General features: G+C 45.9%; 1 protein-coding gene across 1 annotated transcript; it reads right to left on the bottom strand.

Annotated features, from left to right (window-relative positions):
• Positions 1–1,445: 1,445 nt before the first annotated feature.
• Positions 1,446–7,867, bottom strand: rnmt (RNA (guanine-7-) methyltransferase; the record flags this gene model as incomplete). Its single annotated transcript, XM_079654619.1, has 10 exons — positions 1,446–1,587; positions 1,702–1,735; positions 3,356–3,451; positions 3,532–3,649; positions 3,731–3,895; positions 3,986–4,167; positions 5,857–5,972; positions 6,055–6,180; positions 6,361–6,490; positions 7,511–7,867. Coding segments are annotated over 10 exons (1,362 nt in total), but the record flags the coding sequence as incomplete, so codon positions are not given.
• Between the last annotated feature and the right edge of the window lie 6,530 nt (positions 7,868–14,397).

Consider the following 14,397-nt stretch of genomic DNA (forward strand, 5'->3'; position numbering starts at 1 on the left):
AAACATGCTCAAAACATGCTCAATGGGTGACATGTTAGGGTTAGGGTTTAACCCTAGGGTTTTCGGACCCCCCCAGACCCCCCCAATAAAGCAAAAATGCACATCCATTTAAATCTTCCCGGGGCTGCATGCCCCCGGACCCCCCCTAGAGGAGGTGAGGTCCCTCCTAGAGGAGGTGAGGTCCCCCCCTAGAGGATGTGAGGTCCCCCCTAGAGGAGGTGAGGACCCCCATAGAGGAGTTGAGGTCCCCCCTAGAGGATTTGAGGACCCCCCTAGAGGAGGTGAGGACCCCCGTAGAGGATTTGAGGACCCCCCTAGAGGAGGTGAGGACCCCCGTAGAGGATTTGAGGACCCCCCTAGAGGAGGTGAGGACCCCCCCCAAATAAAGCAGGTTAAAATAATTAAATTGCTTATATTATCTTTTAGTAAACACTGCAAAGGGGTCCCACAGACCCAAACAGACACAAAGGTTAAAGGTCAGCATATAATAATGTTCAAATGTGCTAAATATATACACTGCAAAAAACAACAAGAGGAGTAAAAGTATCTCACGACTTGTTTTATTTTGTGAAAGTATCTCTCATCCTGAAAAAGGTTGGAGACCCCTGCATTAGAGCGTAAACACTGTAACTACAAGTATCTGAAATAAATAATTACTGAAACAAATACCATTAACTGTATTGCATTGTTTTCTGATGCGCAATTACTTCATACTGTCTTTGTCTTTTTCATCCTGCATTTATTGCCCCCCTCAGAAAATAACTGGCCCCCCCACTCAAATTCATCCAAGTTATCTCAGTGGGTCTCAAACGGTTTGGTCACCATTAGTGTAAACAATTATTTCCGAGGCACACGTTTATATGATCATTATAGTTATAAAAAAATAAGAGAATAAATGAAAAACAGGTATGAAATACTATATGACAGTAAAAAAAGAATAACATTTAAAAGGGTGATTTGTAAAATATCCATAAAGTAAATCTGTTTCATCTGGGTGTTGAGTATCCATAGATCTCTCATGTTGCTCTCAAAGTGCACCAGATTGATTATTATAACTTTAATATTTAAAAATAAATCTTCCCTGGGGAGCTTGCCCCCGGACCCCCCTATGTGAGGTCCACACACCACCTATAAAAATAGCACTTGACCCCTGCTTACACCTATATGCCTCGAGCCTTCATTGTAACTGTCACACTGTGTATAGCGTGGGGATTGTTGCAGTATAAGTTCCACTGTAGCGCCCGGTACATTAATGGGAAACCCTAAATGTTTGAGCACCCTCTATGGACCATCAAGCTACCCCACAGCACCCCCAAAAGAAATCTCTGGCGCCGCCACTGAGCCTGACTATTTGTGTTGGGGGGGCCTGACAGAAAAGGTTTGAGAGCCACTGATGTAGGAGGACCTTCTGGTTTCATATTATTGATGATAGCAACAATAAACAGTGATTGTACATTTTGTTTTTATTCATTCTGAAATCAGACCCAGTTCATAGTTTATCGAAAAAAAGGAAAAAAAGTAAAACACTGTACAGAGGCGAGGTTCAGCTTCAGGACATCTTCTGGAAGACGAACACCAGGTAGATACCTGCAGGGAGGGGGAGGGGGGGGGGGGGTTATTAACATGCAGCCGTTTATACATCACATTGAACACACATTTATCAAAACACAGGTTTGACTTAATTGGGAATAATGAACTCACTGGTTGCCTCCCACTCAGATCTGCTCAGAGTTCCCTGAAAACAAACAGACGGAGAGTCAGGCAGGGTACAGACTCTACAGACAGGGTACAGACTCTACAGACAGGGTACAGACTCTACAGACAGGGTTCAGACTCTACAGACACACTACAGACAGGGTACAGACTCTACAGAGACAGGGTACAGACTCGACAGAGACAGGGTACAGACTCGACAGAGACAGGGTACAGACACACTACAGACTCTACAGACAGGGTACAGACTCGACAGAGACAGGGTACAGACTCTACAGAGACAGGGTACAGACTCGACAGAGACAGGGTACAGACTCGACAGAGACAGGGTACAGACAGGGTACAGACTCGAAAGAGACAGGGTACAGACACACTACAGACGGGGTACAGACTCTACAGACGGGGTACAGACTCTACAGACGGGGTACAGACTCTACAGACGGGGTACAGACTCTACGGACTGGGTACAGACTCTACAGACAGGGTACAGACCAGTGATGCAAACACAGGTATGGTGAAAAAAGAGAGAACTATTTGAAGCAGAAAAAAAACAGCGTAATATACCATCTGACAATGACAGATTTTTCTTTTTGGATATTTTACAAATCACTCCCCTTTCAAACTCTATTCTTCTTATTTTTAACAACTCTTTTTTGTTACTGTATAGTATTTTATACCTGTTAATAATTGAGTCTCTAATGTCTCATTAATAACTATAATGATCATATCAAGGTGTGCCTGAACCTCACTGAGCTGAGGTTATTTGAGCCTCTCAGGAGAGAGCTCTCTTCCACCTGGTTGTAGAAAAGCTCTTTAAAGTCGTTAGCATAGCTAGCTAACCAGATGCTAATAACAACAGATCGCCACTGTGCTTACAACTAAAGACACAGCCTCGCAAAAACTGCGGCATGGCTCCTTATGGGTACTGCAATATTTGAAGAGCTGGAGCGGCGTTCAGATGCACTCCGATACACCTTCTCCACGAATTACACAAGCCACCCAAATCAGCGTTAAAAAAGCGGGAGGCGCGGAAAAGCGACTAATTTGCCTCACTGACAGACTCTACAGACAGGGTACAGACTCTACAGACAGGGTACAGACTCTACAGACACTCTACAGACAGGGTACAGACTCTACAGACAGGGTACAGACTCTACAGACAGGGTACAAACACTACAGACACTCTACAGACGGGGTACAGACTCTACAGACGGGGTACAGACTCTACAGACGGGGTACAGACTCTACAGACGGGGTACAGACTCTACAGACAGGGTACAGACTCTACAGACAGGGTACAGACTCTACAGACTCTACAGACGGGGTACAGACTCTACAGACTCTACAGACGGGGTACAGACTCTACAGACAGGGTACAGACTCTACAGACGGGGTACAGACTCTACAGACAGGGTACAGACTCTACAGACAGGGTACAAACACTACAGACACTCTACAGACAGGGTACAGACTCTACAGACAGGGTACAGACTCTACAGACAGGGTACAGACTCTACAGACAGGGTACAGACTCTACAGACAGGGTACACAGATGATAACAACTCTGTGAAAACCGATAATATGGAACATTAATTTTGGGGCCTTTTCCACAGAGTGGGACCCGGTTCTAAAGCTGACCCACCAGTGGACGTCCGGAGCTGCCGCAGTGCTCTTTAGCATGGCAGTACTCTCCTCTGCTGTCTGTGGCCTGGCGACCTCCTTCCTCACAGGGAAACGGCTGGAAGTACAACAGGTGTATGTTAACGGATCACTGTATGTGTTTCTTTAGAGCAGTTATTGCTCCAGAGTTTCATTTACCTCCAGAGCCGCCATCTTCATCATCAGGCTGCGGTGCTGCTCCTTCTTCACCTTCTCCTCGAAGAACTCAGAGAACCTCTGCTTCAGAACCAGATGCATGTTGTAGCGCTTCGCCATGCTGACACAAACACAGAGATGCAGTTTGATAAGCCTCTAACTATTTTTCAGACGGAGCCTGAATATTTAGAAAAGCTCTCACTGTTCAAATAGAGGGAAGTAGACCAGCGACTCAGGAACGTCCACCACGCCCTCCAGGCTGAAGTGATACTGACATCCAAACAGAGGGTAAGAACCTTTGGACTGGAAGGACACGTTAAAGACTTCGTTACCAAACGCCAGAGACTCGGACGCCTCCAGACGTTTCCTGTGGAGCAGAAACAGAGATGGTGTTACATGTCGGTGTATGATCAGGTTCCTCCATCATCAGTCTGTGGACTTCAGCGCTGTTTCTTACACCAGCTCAAAGGCGTCTGGCGTTGTTCCGATGAAGTAGCCTCCGGGCTTCAGGCGCTCGCAGGCGTTCCTCAGCATCATGTCGGCCTTCTGCTCGCTCTCAAATGAGTAATGGTACACAAACTGACAGCTGCAGATGTCAAACATCAGCGCCGGGTCGTCCAGCTTCTCCGACAGAACCTCCTGTAGCAACAAGTCACAGAGTAAGGATAATTTCCACTTTATGGACACAGCTGGCCATCATAACAAACACATCCTGCAGTCTGACTATCATAGGTGCTGTGGTTCTACACAGGTGAGCTCATCTAGGTGCTGAGCTCTACAGAAAAAGGCTGATCTAGGTGCTGCGGTTCTACCTCGGTGAACTGATCTAGGTGCTGCGGTTCTACCTCGGTGAACTGATCTCGGTGCTGCGGTTCTACCTCGGTGAGCTGATCTCAGGGTTCCTGCAGGACCTTTTTAAGGCCACTTTGAATAGAATTTAAGACCTATTTTACGGCAAGAAAGTATGAAGGAAAATTGCGATTAAAGAAGAAATACGTCCCATAATTACTTACTCGTATTTTACGATTTTGGCCTGCCACAATTACGAAAACAACATAATCGAAAAACTATTATTTAGCTTTGCTTTTGCTGACAGTGCACTACAACATATTTGATCTAATTGATTGTAGTCTAATTTATTTTTTATTTATCATATTTATATATGTTTAGTAGCTTGTGGATGTGTGCTCCAAAATATTTGTCGATCTTGTTTATTGGTATTTATTATTTTGATATTATTTATTTAAATGTATCATTTATTTTTGTATTGGTTTTTCAGTTGAATTATACGTTCAGGGTAATCAACAGTTAAAAAGATACTGTTCAAATTATTAGTTGGTTTTAAAGTTTAATAAATGGATGTTTTCAAAGTCAATGAATAATCGTGATTATGATTTTTGCCACAATCGAGCAGCCCGTGTGTGTGTGTGTGTGTGTGTGTGTGTGTGTGTGTGTGTGTGTGTGTGTGTGTGTGTGTGTGTGTGTGTGTGTGTGTGTGTGTGTGTGTGTGTGTGTGTGTGTGTGTGTGTGTGTGTGTGTCAAGAGCGGCTACAATCTGTCATCGTTGCCGTTGTATGATGGGTGTTTAACTACGGTATTTAGCGTCTACAGCACCTCCGCTTTTAGGGTTGAGTAGACCCAAACGTCGCCCGAAAGTCCCCCGGTGTTGTTGCGGGAGCTGCTGCACTACCTAACGCTGCACTAGCAAAACAGACGCCGATTTATTTTGCAAAAGGTGCAGCGGGCTTCGAACACTTTCCCCTCCACTGGTTTCAACCAAGCACTAAATTAGATGTTTTCCAACCAAATACGGTTGAACTTACACTTCCCCATAGACCATATTTATTTGTATGTAGATTCGAAGAGACATTTCTGACTGCCGCTAACTGAAGCTTGGTTGCTAGGTTACTAGCTGGGTGTTCTCCGATAAGGGGCCGGGGGAAACAAAGTTAGTGATTACTGGTTCCATGTTGATTTATTTCAATACAAATTGTTGGGGGGAACGGCTATTACCGTACTGGTTACTTTGCAGCCCGGACATTTCCCCAAAAACACATTTAGACGCGATCGCTACACAGAAGTACCTTTCAAATCCGATCATTTTTAAAACCTGCTAAGGCCTTAAATTCAGATTATCAAATCTAAGACTTTTTAAGACCCTGCGGGAACCCTGTGATCTAGGTGCTGCGGTTCTACCTCGGTGAGCTGATCTAGGTGCTGCGGTTCTACCTCGGTGAGCTGATCTAGGTGCTGCGGTTCTACCTCGGTGAGCTGATCTAGGTGCTGCGGTTCTACCTCGGTGAGCTGATCTAGGTGCTGCGGTTCTACCTTGGTGCAGTCTGCACTGATGAACTGCGCGCTGTAGATCTTCTCGTTAGCGTAGCTCTTCTTCTTCATGTCGTCATAGCGACTCTCGCACTGATCCACAGAGACGGCTGCGATATCTGAGGATCAACATTATTAGATAATTGATGAAGATGGTCAGAAGGGGAAGAGCAGCCAATCACAATGCAGCGGGACAGTTACCTGCACAGACCAGGTGATTGATTCCTCCTCTCCTCCACTTCAGCAGATCACCACCTTTCCCACAGCCAAGATCCAACACACTCACCTGCTGAGAGCCCGCCCCCCGCACCTTTTCCAGAACCTCACCTGTCAATCAAACACACAGTCAATCAGCCGACTCACTGTTGTGAGTGAGCTGCTAGAACTCTCTAGTAGTGTCTACTGATTAACTGATCATTTAATTGAGGTTATTTATTATGAATCAATTAATGAAATAGATGACAGGTGTGTTAATTGATGGTTTGATTAGTTATTTAATTGAGTTACCAATCAGGATGCTCTTCAGCCAGTTGTTAAAATTCCTCAGGAAGAAAATCCTGCTTCGACTCCGAGCCGCGAGACCGACTTCCTGCAAGCTGTTGTAGTGACGAGCCACTTTCACACTGTGATCAATCACCTGAGGAGAGAGAACTGATCAATCACCTGAGAGAACTGATCAATCACCTGAGAGAACTGATCAATCACCTGAGGAGAGATAACTGATCAATCACCTGAGAGAACTGATCAATCACCTGAGAGAAGTGATCAATCACCTGAGGAGAGAGAATTGATCAACACCTGAGGAGAGAGAACTGATCAATCGCCTGAGGAGAGTGACCTGATCAATCACCTGAGGAGAGAGAACAGATCAATCACCTGAGAGAACTGATCAATCACCTGAGGAGAGTGACCTGATCAAACACCTGAGGAGAAAGAACTGATCAATCACCTGAGAGAACTGATCAATCACCTGAGGAGAGAGAATTGATCAAACACCTGAGGAGAGTGACCTGATCAATCACCTGAGGAGAGAGAACAGATCAATCACCTGAGGAGAGTGACCTGATCAAACACCTGAGGAGAGAGAACTGATCAATCACCTGAGGAGAGAGAACTGATCAATCACCTGAGGGGAGATAACTGATCAATCACCTGAGATAACTGATCAATCACCTGAGATAACTGATCAATCACCTGAGATAACTGATCAATCACCTGAGGAGAGAGAACTGATCAATGACCGGAGGGGCCACTTTCACACATATCAATAACAGTGATCAATCACCTGATCAATAACAGTGATCAATCACCTGATGAAGGTCAATAGCAGTGATCAATAACAGTGATCAATCACCTGATCAATAACAGTGACCAATCACCTGATGGAGGTCAATAGCCGTGATCAATAACAGTGATCAATCACCTGATGAAGGTCAATAACAGTGATCAATCACCTGATGAAGGTCAATAGCAGTGATCAATCACCTGATGAAGGTCAACAACAGTGATCAATCACCTGATGAAGGTCAACAACAGTGATCAATCACCTGATGAAGGTCAATAACAGTGATCAATCACCTGATCAATAACAGTGATCAATCACCTGCAGGTCAATAACAGTGATCAATCACCTGATCAATAAAGAGTTTGTATCTACCAGCTTCTCATTGGATGATGCTTCTTCGTCTTCATGTTTCCTCTTCCTCCCCACTCTCTCTCGCCCCTCTCTCTCTCGCCCCTCTCTCTCCCCCCCCTCTCTCTCTCGCACCTCTTTCTCTCGCCCCTCTCTCTCTCCCCCCTCTCTCTCTCGCCCCACTCTCTCTCGCACCTCTTTCTCTCCCCTCTCTCTCTCTCGCCCCTCTCGCTCTCCCCCTTCTCTCTCTCGCACCTCTCGCTCCTCTCTCTCTCGCACCTCTCGCTCTTCCCCCTCTCTTTTTCCCCCCTCTCTCTCTCGCACCTCTTTCTCTCGCCCCTCTTTCTCTCCCCACTCTTTCTCTCGCACCTCTTTCTCTCCCCCCTCTCTCTCTCGCACCTCTCTCTCTCCCCTCTCTCTCTCTTCCCCCTCTTTCTCTCCCCCCTCTCTCTCTCGCACCTCTTTCTCTCCCCCCTCTTTCTCTCCCCACTCTTTCTCTCGCACCTCTTTCTCTCCCCCCCCTCTCTCTCGCACCTCTTTCTCTCCCCTCTCTCTCTCTCGCACCTCTTTCTCTCCCCCCTCTCTCTCTCGCACCTCTTTCTCTCCCCTCTCTTTCTCTCCCCTCTCTCTCTCTCCCCCCTCTTTCTCTCCCCCCCCTCTCTCTCCTCCCTCTCTGGCCAGGTGTTGATCCATGTTTCACTGAAACACAGAAACAGGAAGTGTCAGATTGGGAAAAAGCAGGTGAGTGTGAACTGTATACAGGTGAGAGCCATCCGCCCCTTCTATCTACGCAGGCCCCGCCCCTTGTCCCATTATCATTCATATCACATCATAATGTATCATCTCCTTATCTGAGTCAGCTGAGCCGTATCTGGCCGTGCAACACTCACAGTGTCACATACTGGATGCAGAAGTATTATTTTAAGCAACACATTAAATTGACGAAACACTCGAGTGAAATGTAATTAAAGTCAGATCGTGTGTTAGACGGGGCAGTGATATCATAAACCTGTTATAGGTGGCGTCGGTAAGTTTGAAAACCGGCTCGAGATACACTTGTTATATTCCATGGAATGCTTTTAACACTAGGACGGCCAGAGGTCGCTGTATACCTAAAACCGCCAACGGGTAACCCTAACCCGCTATAGATTTTCAAGGTACAATGTTCTTTTATTTATCTTACAGAACAGTGAGTTTTGATCGCACAGGGATGAAACTTATACCAATAGAATCTGTGGACTCTCAGCTCTTCATATGATATAGGTTGTGCAGATAGCATGAAGTTTAAAATATCGCTAAGAGTGCTGATTTAAACGCTTGGTGTTAGACTTGTGTTTTGTTTAGGTACAAATCTCTCTATCGATATATCTGTAATGTTCCATATAATTGTCTACATAAATAGACGACGCGGACTACTTCTCTCATTCCGAGTGTCCATCTTTATTCAACTGGCACGTAACCTGCACACATGCATTACGTCCTCAACGTGAGCTCAGTCATCCAAGATCTTGTATTCTCCAAGATGTTACACTATCTATAACTCTCTCTATCCATTTATCAATCTCTCTCACTCAATCTATCTCTCTATCTATCTATAAGGATCCGCAGTAGACAAAAGGCGTTGCTATAGCAACACGTCATGTTTACGCTGCATTTTCTATGAGGTAAATATTAAGTAAGTATTTTCAAATTCTAGCGCACTCAAGCTGGTTTCTCCAAACTTACCTACCCCACCTTTAATGTACGCATTCAAACACTTGTTCTGTTACCAGCTGTATTCACCTTGCAGGTGCAGCTATGTGGCTTTGATCCTGGATCAAGTGTTTAAGTCATGGATGTTTAAAGTTTAAGTTCTTCATATGTCTAATATTATAGTTGACTTTTCATTCAGGAAGTATGACGCTGCGCTGTCAGTACGCTTCTCCATGTTTGTGATTGGTCGAATGCTCCAGATACCACCCCTTTCATGTGAACGCGCACCGAGTTGTAAATAATGTTTGTTTTGGCAGTTACAACTGAATGTAATGTTTTCTACTTTTTTACATCTGGGAAGGCATTTGCCTTCATCTGATGGAAAGTGTCTTCACCAACAACTGAAGTATTTCTTATAGCTATGCAGGGCATGCAAGAGAGCAAACACAAACAAGAACAAACAAGTGAAATTAAGAATAAAATTGAAATTGTAGAATATAATATTGTGGTGGTTCATCTTATAATTCTGTCTAGAGAATGCACCAGACAGCATCTACAGTAAGACCTGCACAAATCTAAGTTCTAGGGGGAGGCCCCCCAAACCCTTCGTGCCATTTCGTCCGCGCGCATTTCTCAGGGCAATCTCTATTGGGCTCAGGGCCATCTGTAAATTAGCTTAGATGGCCCACAGGGCCATCTCCCAAAATCCTTGATTTGTCATGCACTGGAATATCATGTTCTATTTGTAATTAAAGATTGATAAATGTGTGTATTGGGTTATTGAGAAGAGACTAGAGAGTGCTGGACATTCTTTTGGGAGGAGAGGGCCTTTTATCAGTTATTAAAGTATTAAAGTTGAAAAGCAATGATTAAAAGTTCATCCGTTCCGGGCTTTGAACCAGCTGCGCGGAGGACATCGCCGCATGCGGGCCGCCAGCTCGATCCACTGAGCTATCTATTCCTTAGACCAGGGGTCGGCAACCCGCGGCCCACATGCGGCCCTTTAAGCCCTCTGCCCTTGAAATAAAATAAAAAGTATTTGTAGGACTATTTATATTTTGTTGCACGGTTGAAAATGTTTCGTGTCTTGTATTTTGAGGTGATACTGTGACACATAAATAAAAAACAAAACGGTTTTAATTAGGTCAACTAAAATATGCGTCACATCCTGCTACGGTCCCGCGCGAGCTCCTTTTCTTGGAGGTGAATAACCGGACCCCCGGCTCGATGAGCAAACTATGGATAAATCAAAGAAAAGTACCGGAGGAACACAGGATTTAATTCTGTGTGGACAGAGTTCTATGCTTTCACAGCAAACGATGCTGGTTTACCGGTATGTTTGATATGTGGAGAGAAGTTGTCAAAGGTGCTGCAGCCTTTACGTATCGAGGAACAACAAGGGAGAGGAAGACAGCTGACGATCTTCAGTCATAATTCAATGGGGTATGTCATTTATTTCAGAAAACACTTTTTGTTATATTCCATGGAATGCTCTTAACATCCCGACAGCAATGAATATATTAAATGCTTTGACAATAAATACATACACAAATTAATCTCTGGAAGCCGTAGCGCTGTAAAAAGCACGACCAATCATCTGAGCCGGCTAAAGTAACTGGATGGCCTGCCTGCCTGTCAGCCTTCCATCTGTGCACACATTTATCTCGTGCCCTCATTGGTCATGTGCGCGTTCGTGTGTGTTGGAGGAGGGGCTCTGTGAGGAAGTCTGAAGGAAGAGGCATATTTTTTCCGGTTGTGTATTTTCAAATTCTAGCGCACTCGAGCTGGTTTCTCCATTCTTACCTACCTTTAACTCTTTTTAGGGTGCAGCTCTATGTTTTATTTATTTCAAAGTGGGCCCATTTTAATAATATTTTTCTTCCTTCAAATGTGCAGAGGACTCCCCAAGTGTTGTGTTTAATTTATCTTAAAGTAGGCCTGTGTATTATTTGTAATTCTCCTTATAGGAGTTCTTTGTTTCTTCTTAGAGGTTAACAGTTTTATATAAAGTAATAAAAAGCCTAATAAATGCCAAAAAAACTGTAGTTTGTGTCTGATATAACAATAAATACAACTTTATTAGCTATCAAGCTATGAAATATGTTTTGCGGCTCCAGACAAAAACATCTTTTGGAAAAAGGAGCAAAATGGCTCTTCTGGTCAAAAAGGTTGCAGACCCCTGCCCTAGAGGAAGTGTTTTTGTATTACTGATTGTCTTTTTGTTCACACTTCTCCACATGTCGAAGTGTTTCACGAGCCAGAACGACCTATCTTTCCTTCCTGGCTTGCTCTATAATGATCCAATTCAAATGCAATGCCAACAACAACTCAACAGCAACAACACAAACTACGACAACAACCCACACATTGCTTAGAGCGGTTATAAAGTGCTGAAGCGCTCAAATTCGAAACTGTTTCAACCTGTCACCTGTCAGAATCGAGACGAGGCAGTGCATTGAATCACCTGATTGGACGGCGAACCAGTGAGTTGATTCATTCAGGAAATGAAGCAGTTGCTGGTTCGGACCTCACATGTCACGTGATTTGAAGCAAGCTTTGAATCACTGGCCATTTCTCAATGTCGAGGAGGCTTGCTTGGTAGCACATGTCTTCGGAGTCACTTCCTTCAGAAGCGAGGCAAGAATCCTTCCTGGCATTCGGAAAACGAAGAGTGGAACAGGCTAGCAGGTGTGCGTCATATGAGAGGCCCCGCCTTACATTTTCCTCCACAGATTTGGGAAAATTGGTCCGTGCGCAAAGCATTGTGGGGATTTTAAGGACGCAAAGTCTACCCATGTGCAGCCTCGAAATTACCCCCAAACCAAGGACGCGGCCTCGGTGGAATTCCAAGTATGCTGGAGATTGGAACAGTCCTTCGGCGGCACTTGATGACGTAGCATCCTTGAAATATTGGCTTGGAAGCCAGTTTCCTCGAGATTGAGAAACGGCCACTGCTTCTATGGAATGGGAAGTCCAGGGTTGAAGCTCTGTTCGAAGCTTCAGTGTCAAACTGCCATCACTAACCAGCATCGTAGGACCGCTTAGCGAGAGCGCGTTTGTTTTGGATTAGGTAAACCGGGTAACCAGGGGCGGATCTACCGGGGTGGCATGGGGTGGCAACTGCCACCCTAAAATATAGCCCTGCTGTGTTGTGGCTCATCGGACATTTATGAGGGAAAATCTCTAATGTCCGAGTGCAAGTTAATGCACCACAAGACGCACGTCTTGTAACCCCTCCCCCGGCCCTGGCGCGAGCTTGGAGCGGCGATTTCATTTGAACGGGACGGCGCAAAGCGAAAAGCATTCGGACTCAAGCAGACGGAAGGAATGAGGTATTTGCGGTCTACAATGACAGAGAAGAGACGGTCAATGTGGCTGCACTCAGCATTGAATCAAAACGCACTAGAGCTTTAGAGCTTAATCAGTGTGTGAGGCGTTTTGCTGAACAAGATGGTAATCACTGCTTTCAGCTGTTATAGGCAACTTGATGCTCTGCTCACGGAGGACTCGATGAGCAAACTGTTAAGATGATGACCTTTTATGTTTGTATATATTTTTTCTTCTTTGTGGGGTAGACATTAAGGGTAAAATGCCAGTGGCCCTCCGGGCCGGTGGAATTGTATTATCACCGGCCCCTCCATTGTAACCACTGGCCCCCCCATTGAAACCACTGGCCCGGAGCATTCGTCCAAAACAAATCGACTTATAATGAAGAAAATTAACACATTTGTTGCCATAGTAATTTATGTACTAACTACATTACTACTTGTACTACAACATTTGAATCATCAGTTCTTCCTCATTTTCCTCAATTGTTCATATTTGGTTTATTAAAATAATGATATTGTGGTCATTGTAAAAAATGTCTGCTATTATTATGAGTGTTATTATTTGTGTAATGCGCTTTCTGCTTTCCTGTCATCAGGAGTTAGAAATGTAATGGCTATGTATTAGATTAGATTAGAACCTTCATTCTCCTGCTGGGACATTTCCCTAAAGCCAATACCTTTATATTCTCTACTCTTCACTTCCTGTCAGCAGAGGTCTGCATTGATTTACAGAGCCGACAGAAGACCTTGTTTATATTGGCATCATATTGAGAGGTGCAGTGACGCGTCCTAAAACCAGGGAGTAAGCTGCTGGTTCCCTCCACAAAGAACAATGGGATTTCTCCACAGGGTTTTGGAAAATAGCTGGAAATAAGGTCTGTGGAAAACAAACCTGTTTGATAAATGCACGTTTTCTTCAGCCGGATAATCTCCACATGTCTACCCTACTTTTATAATGTTCTAATCATAAATCTAATCGATAGATTATAAAAGGGTTTTAGGAAGCGTCACTGCACCACTAGAAGCCAACTCCATCGATCAAGCTGGCTGAAACTTTCTCTCCCTCTTCTTCTCATGCTCCCTGTCACTCTCCTTTAACTCCTCCGGTGACTTTCTTTTATTTGAAGATTGTTTTTTTGCCCGGCGCTTGGCCGGTTACCGCTGGTATTAAAAACATTTTGGCGAATGGTTAGGTGGCGCGATAGTCTGTAGTGAAGGAGCCTGCTGGCGCTGCGCTCCGCTCCGCTCCCGCTCACGGGAGCCTGCTGGCGCTGCGCTCCGCTCCGCTCCCGCTCACGGGAGCCTGCTGGCGCTGCGCTCCGCTCCGCTCCCGCTCACGGGAGCCTGCTGGCGCTGCGCTCCGCTCCGCTCCCGCTGACGGGAGCCTGCTGGCGCTGCGCTCCGCTCCCGCTGACGGGAGCCTGCTGGCGCTGCGCTCCGCTCCCGCTGACGGGAGCCTGCTGGCGCTGCGCTCCGCTCCCGCTGACGGGAGCCTGCTGGCGCTGCGCTCCGCTCCGCTCCCGCTGACGGGAGCCTGCTGGCGCTGCGCTCCGCTCCGCTCCCGCTGACGGGAGCCTGCTGGCGCTGCGCTCCGCTCCGCTCCCGCTGACGGGAGCCTGCTGGCGCTGCGCTCCGCTCCGCTCCCGCTGACGGGAGCCTGCTGGCGCTGCGCTCCGCTCCCGCTGACGGGAGCCTGCTGGCGCTGCGCTCCGCTCCCGCTGACGGGAGCCTGCTGGCGCTCCGCTCCGCTCCCGCTAACTAAATTGCTAGTCAAAATACCAATACCACAAGACAATCTTTTTAAAGCAATATTTTTAGTGGCCCGAGCAGGCAAGTTGAAAGTACGTTATGCTGGCCCGGGTTGTCTTAATAGTGCTTCCGGGCCACCGG

The sequence above is a fragment of the Notothenia rossii genome, assembly GCF_949606895.1.
Source record: "Notothenia rossii genome assembly, chromosome: 10".
In the NCBI taxonomy this organism is placed as follows: Eukaryota; Metazoa; Chordata; class Actinopteri; order Perciformes; family Nototheniidae; genus Notothenia; species Notothenia rossii.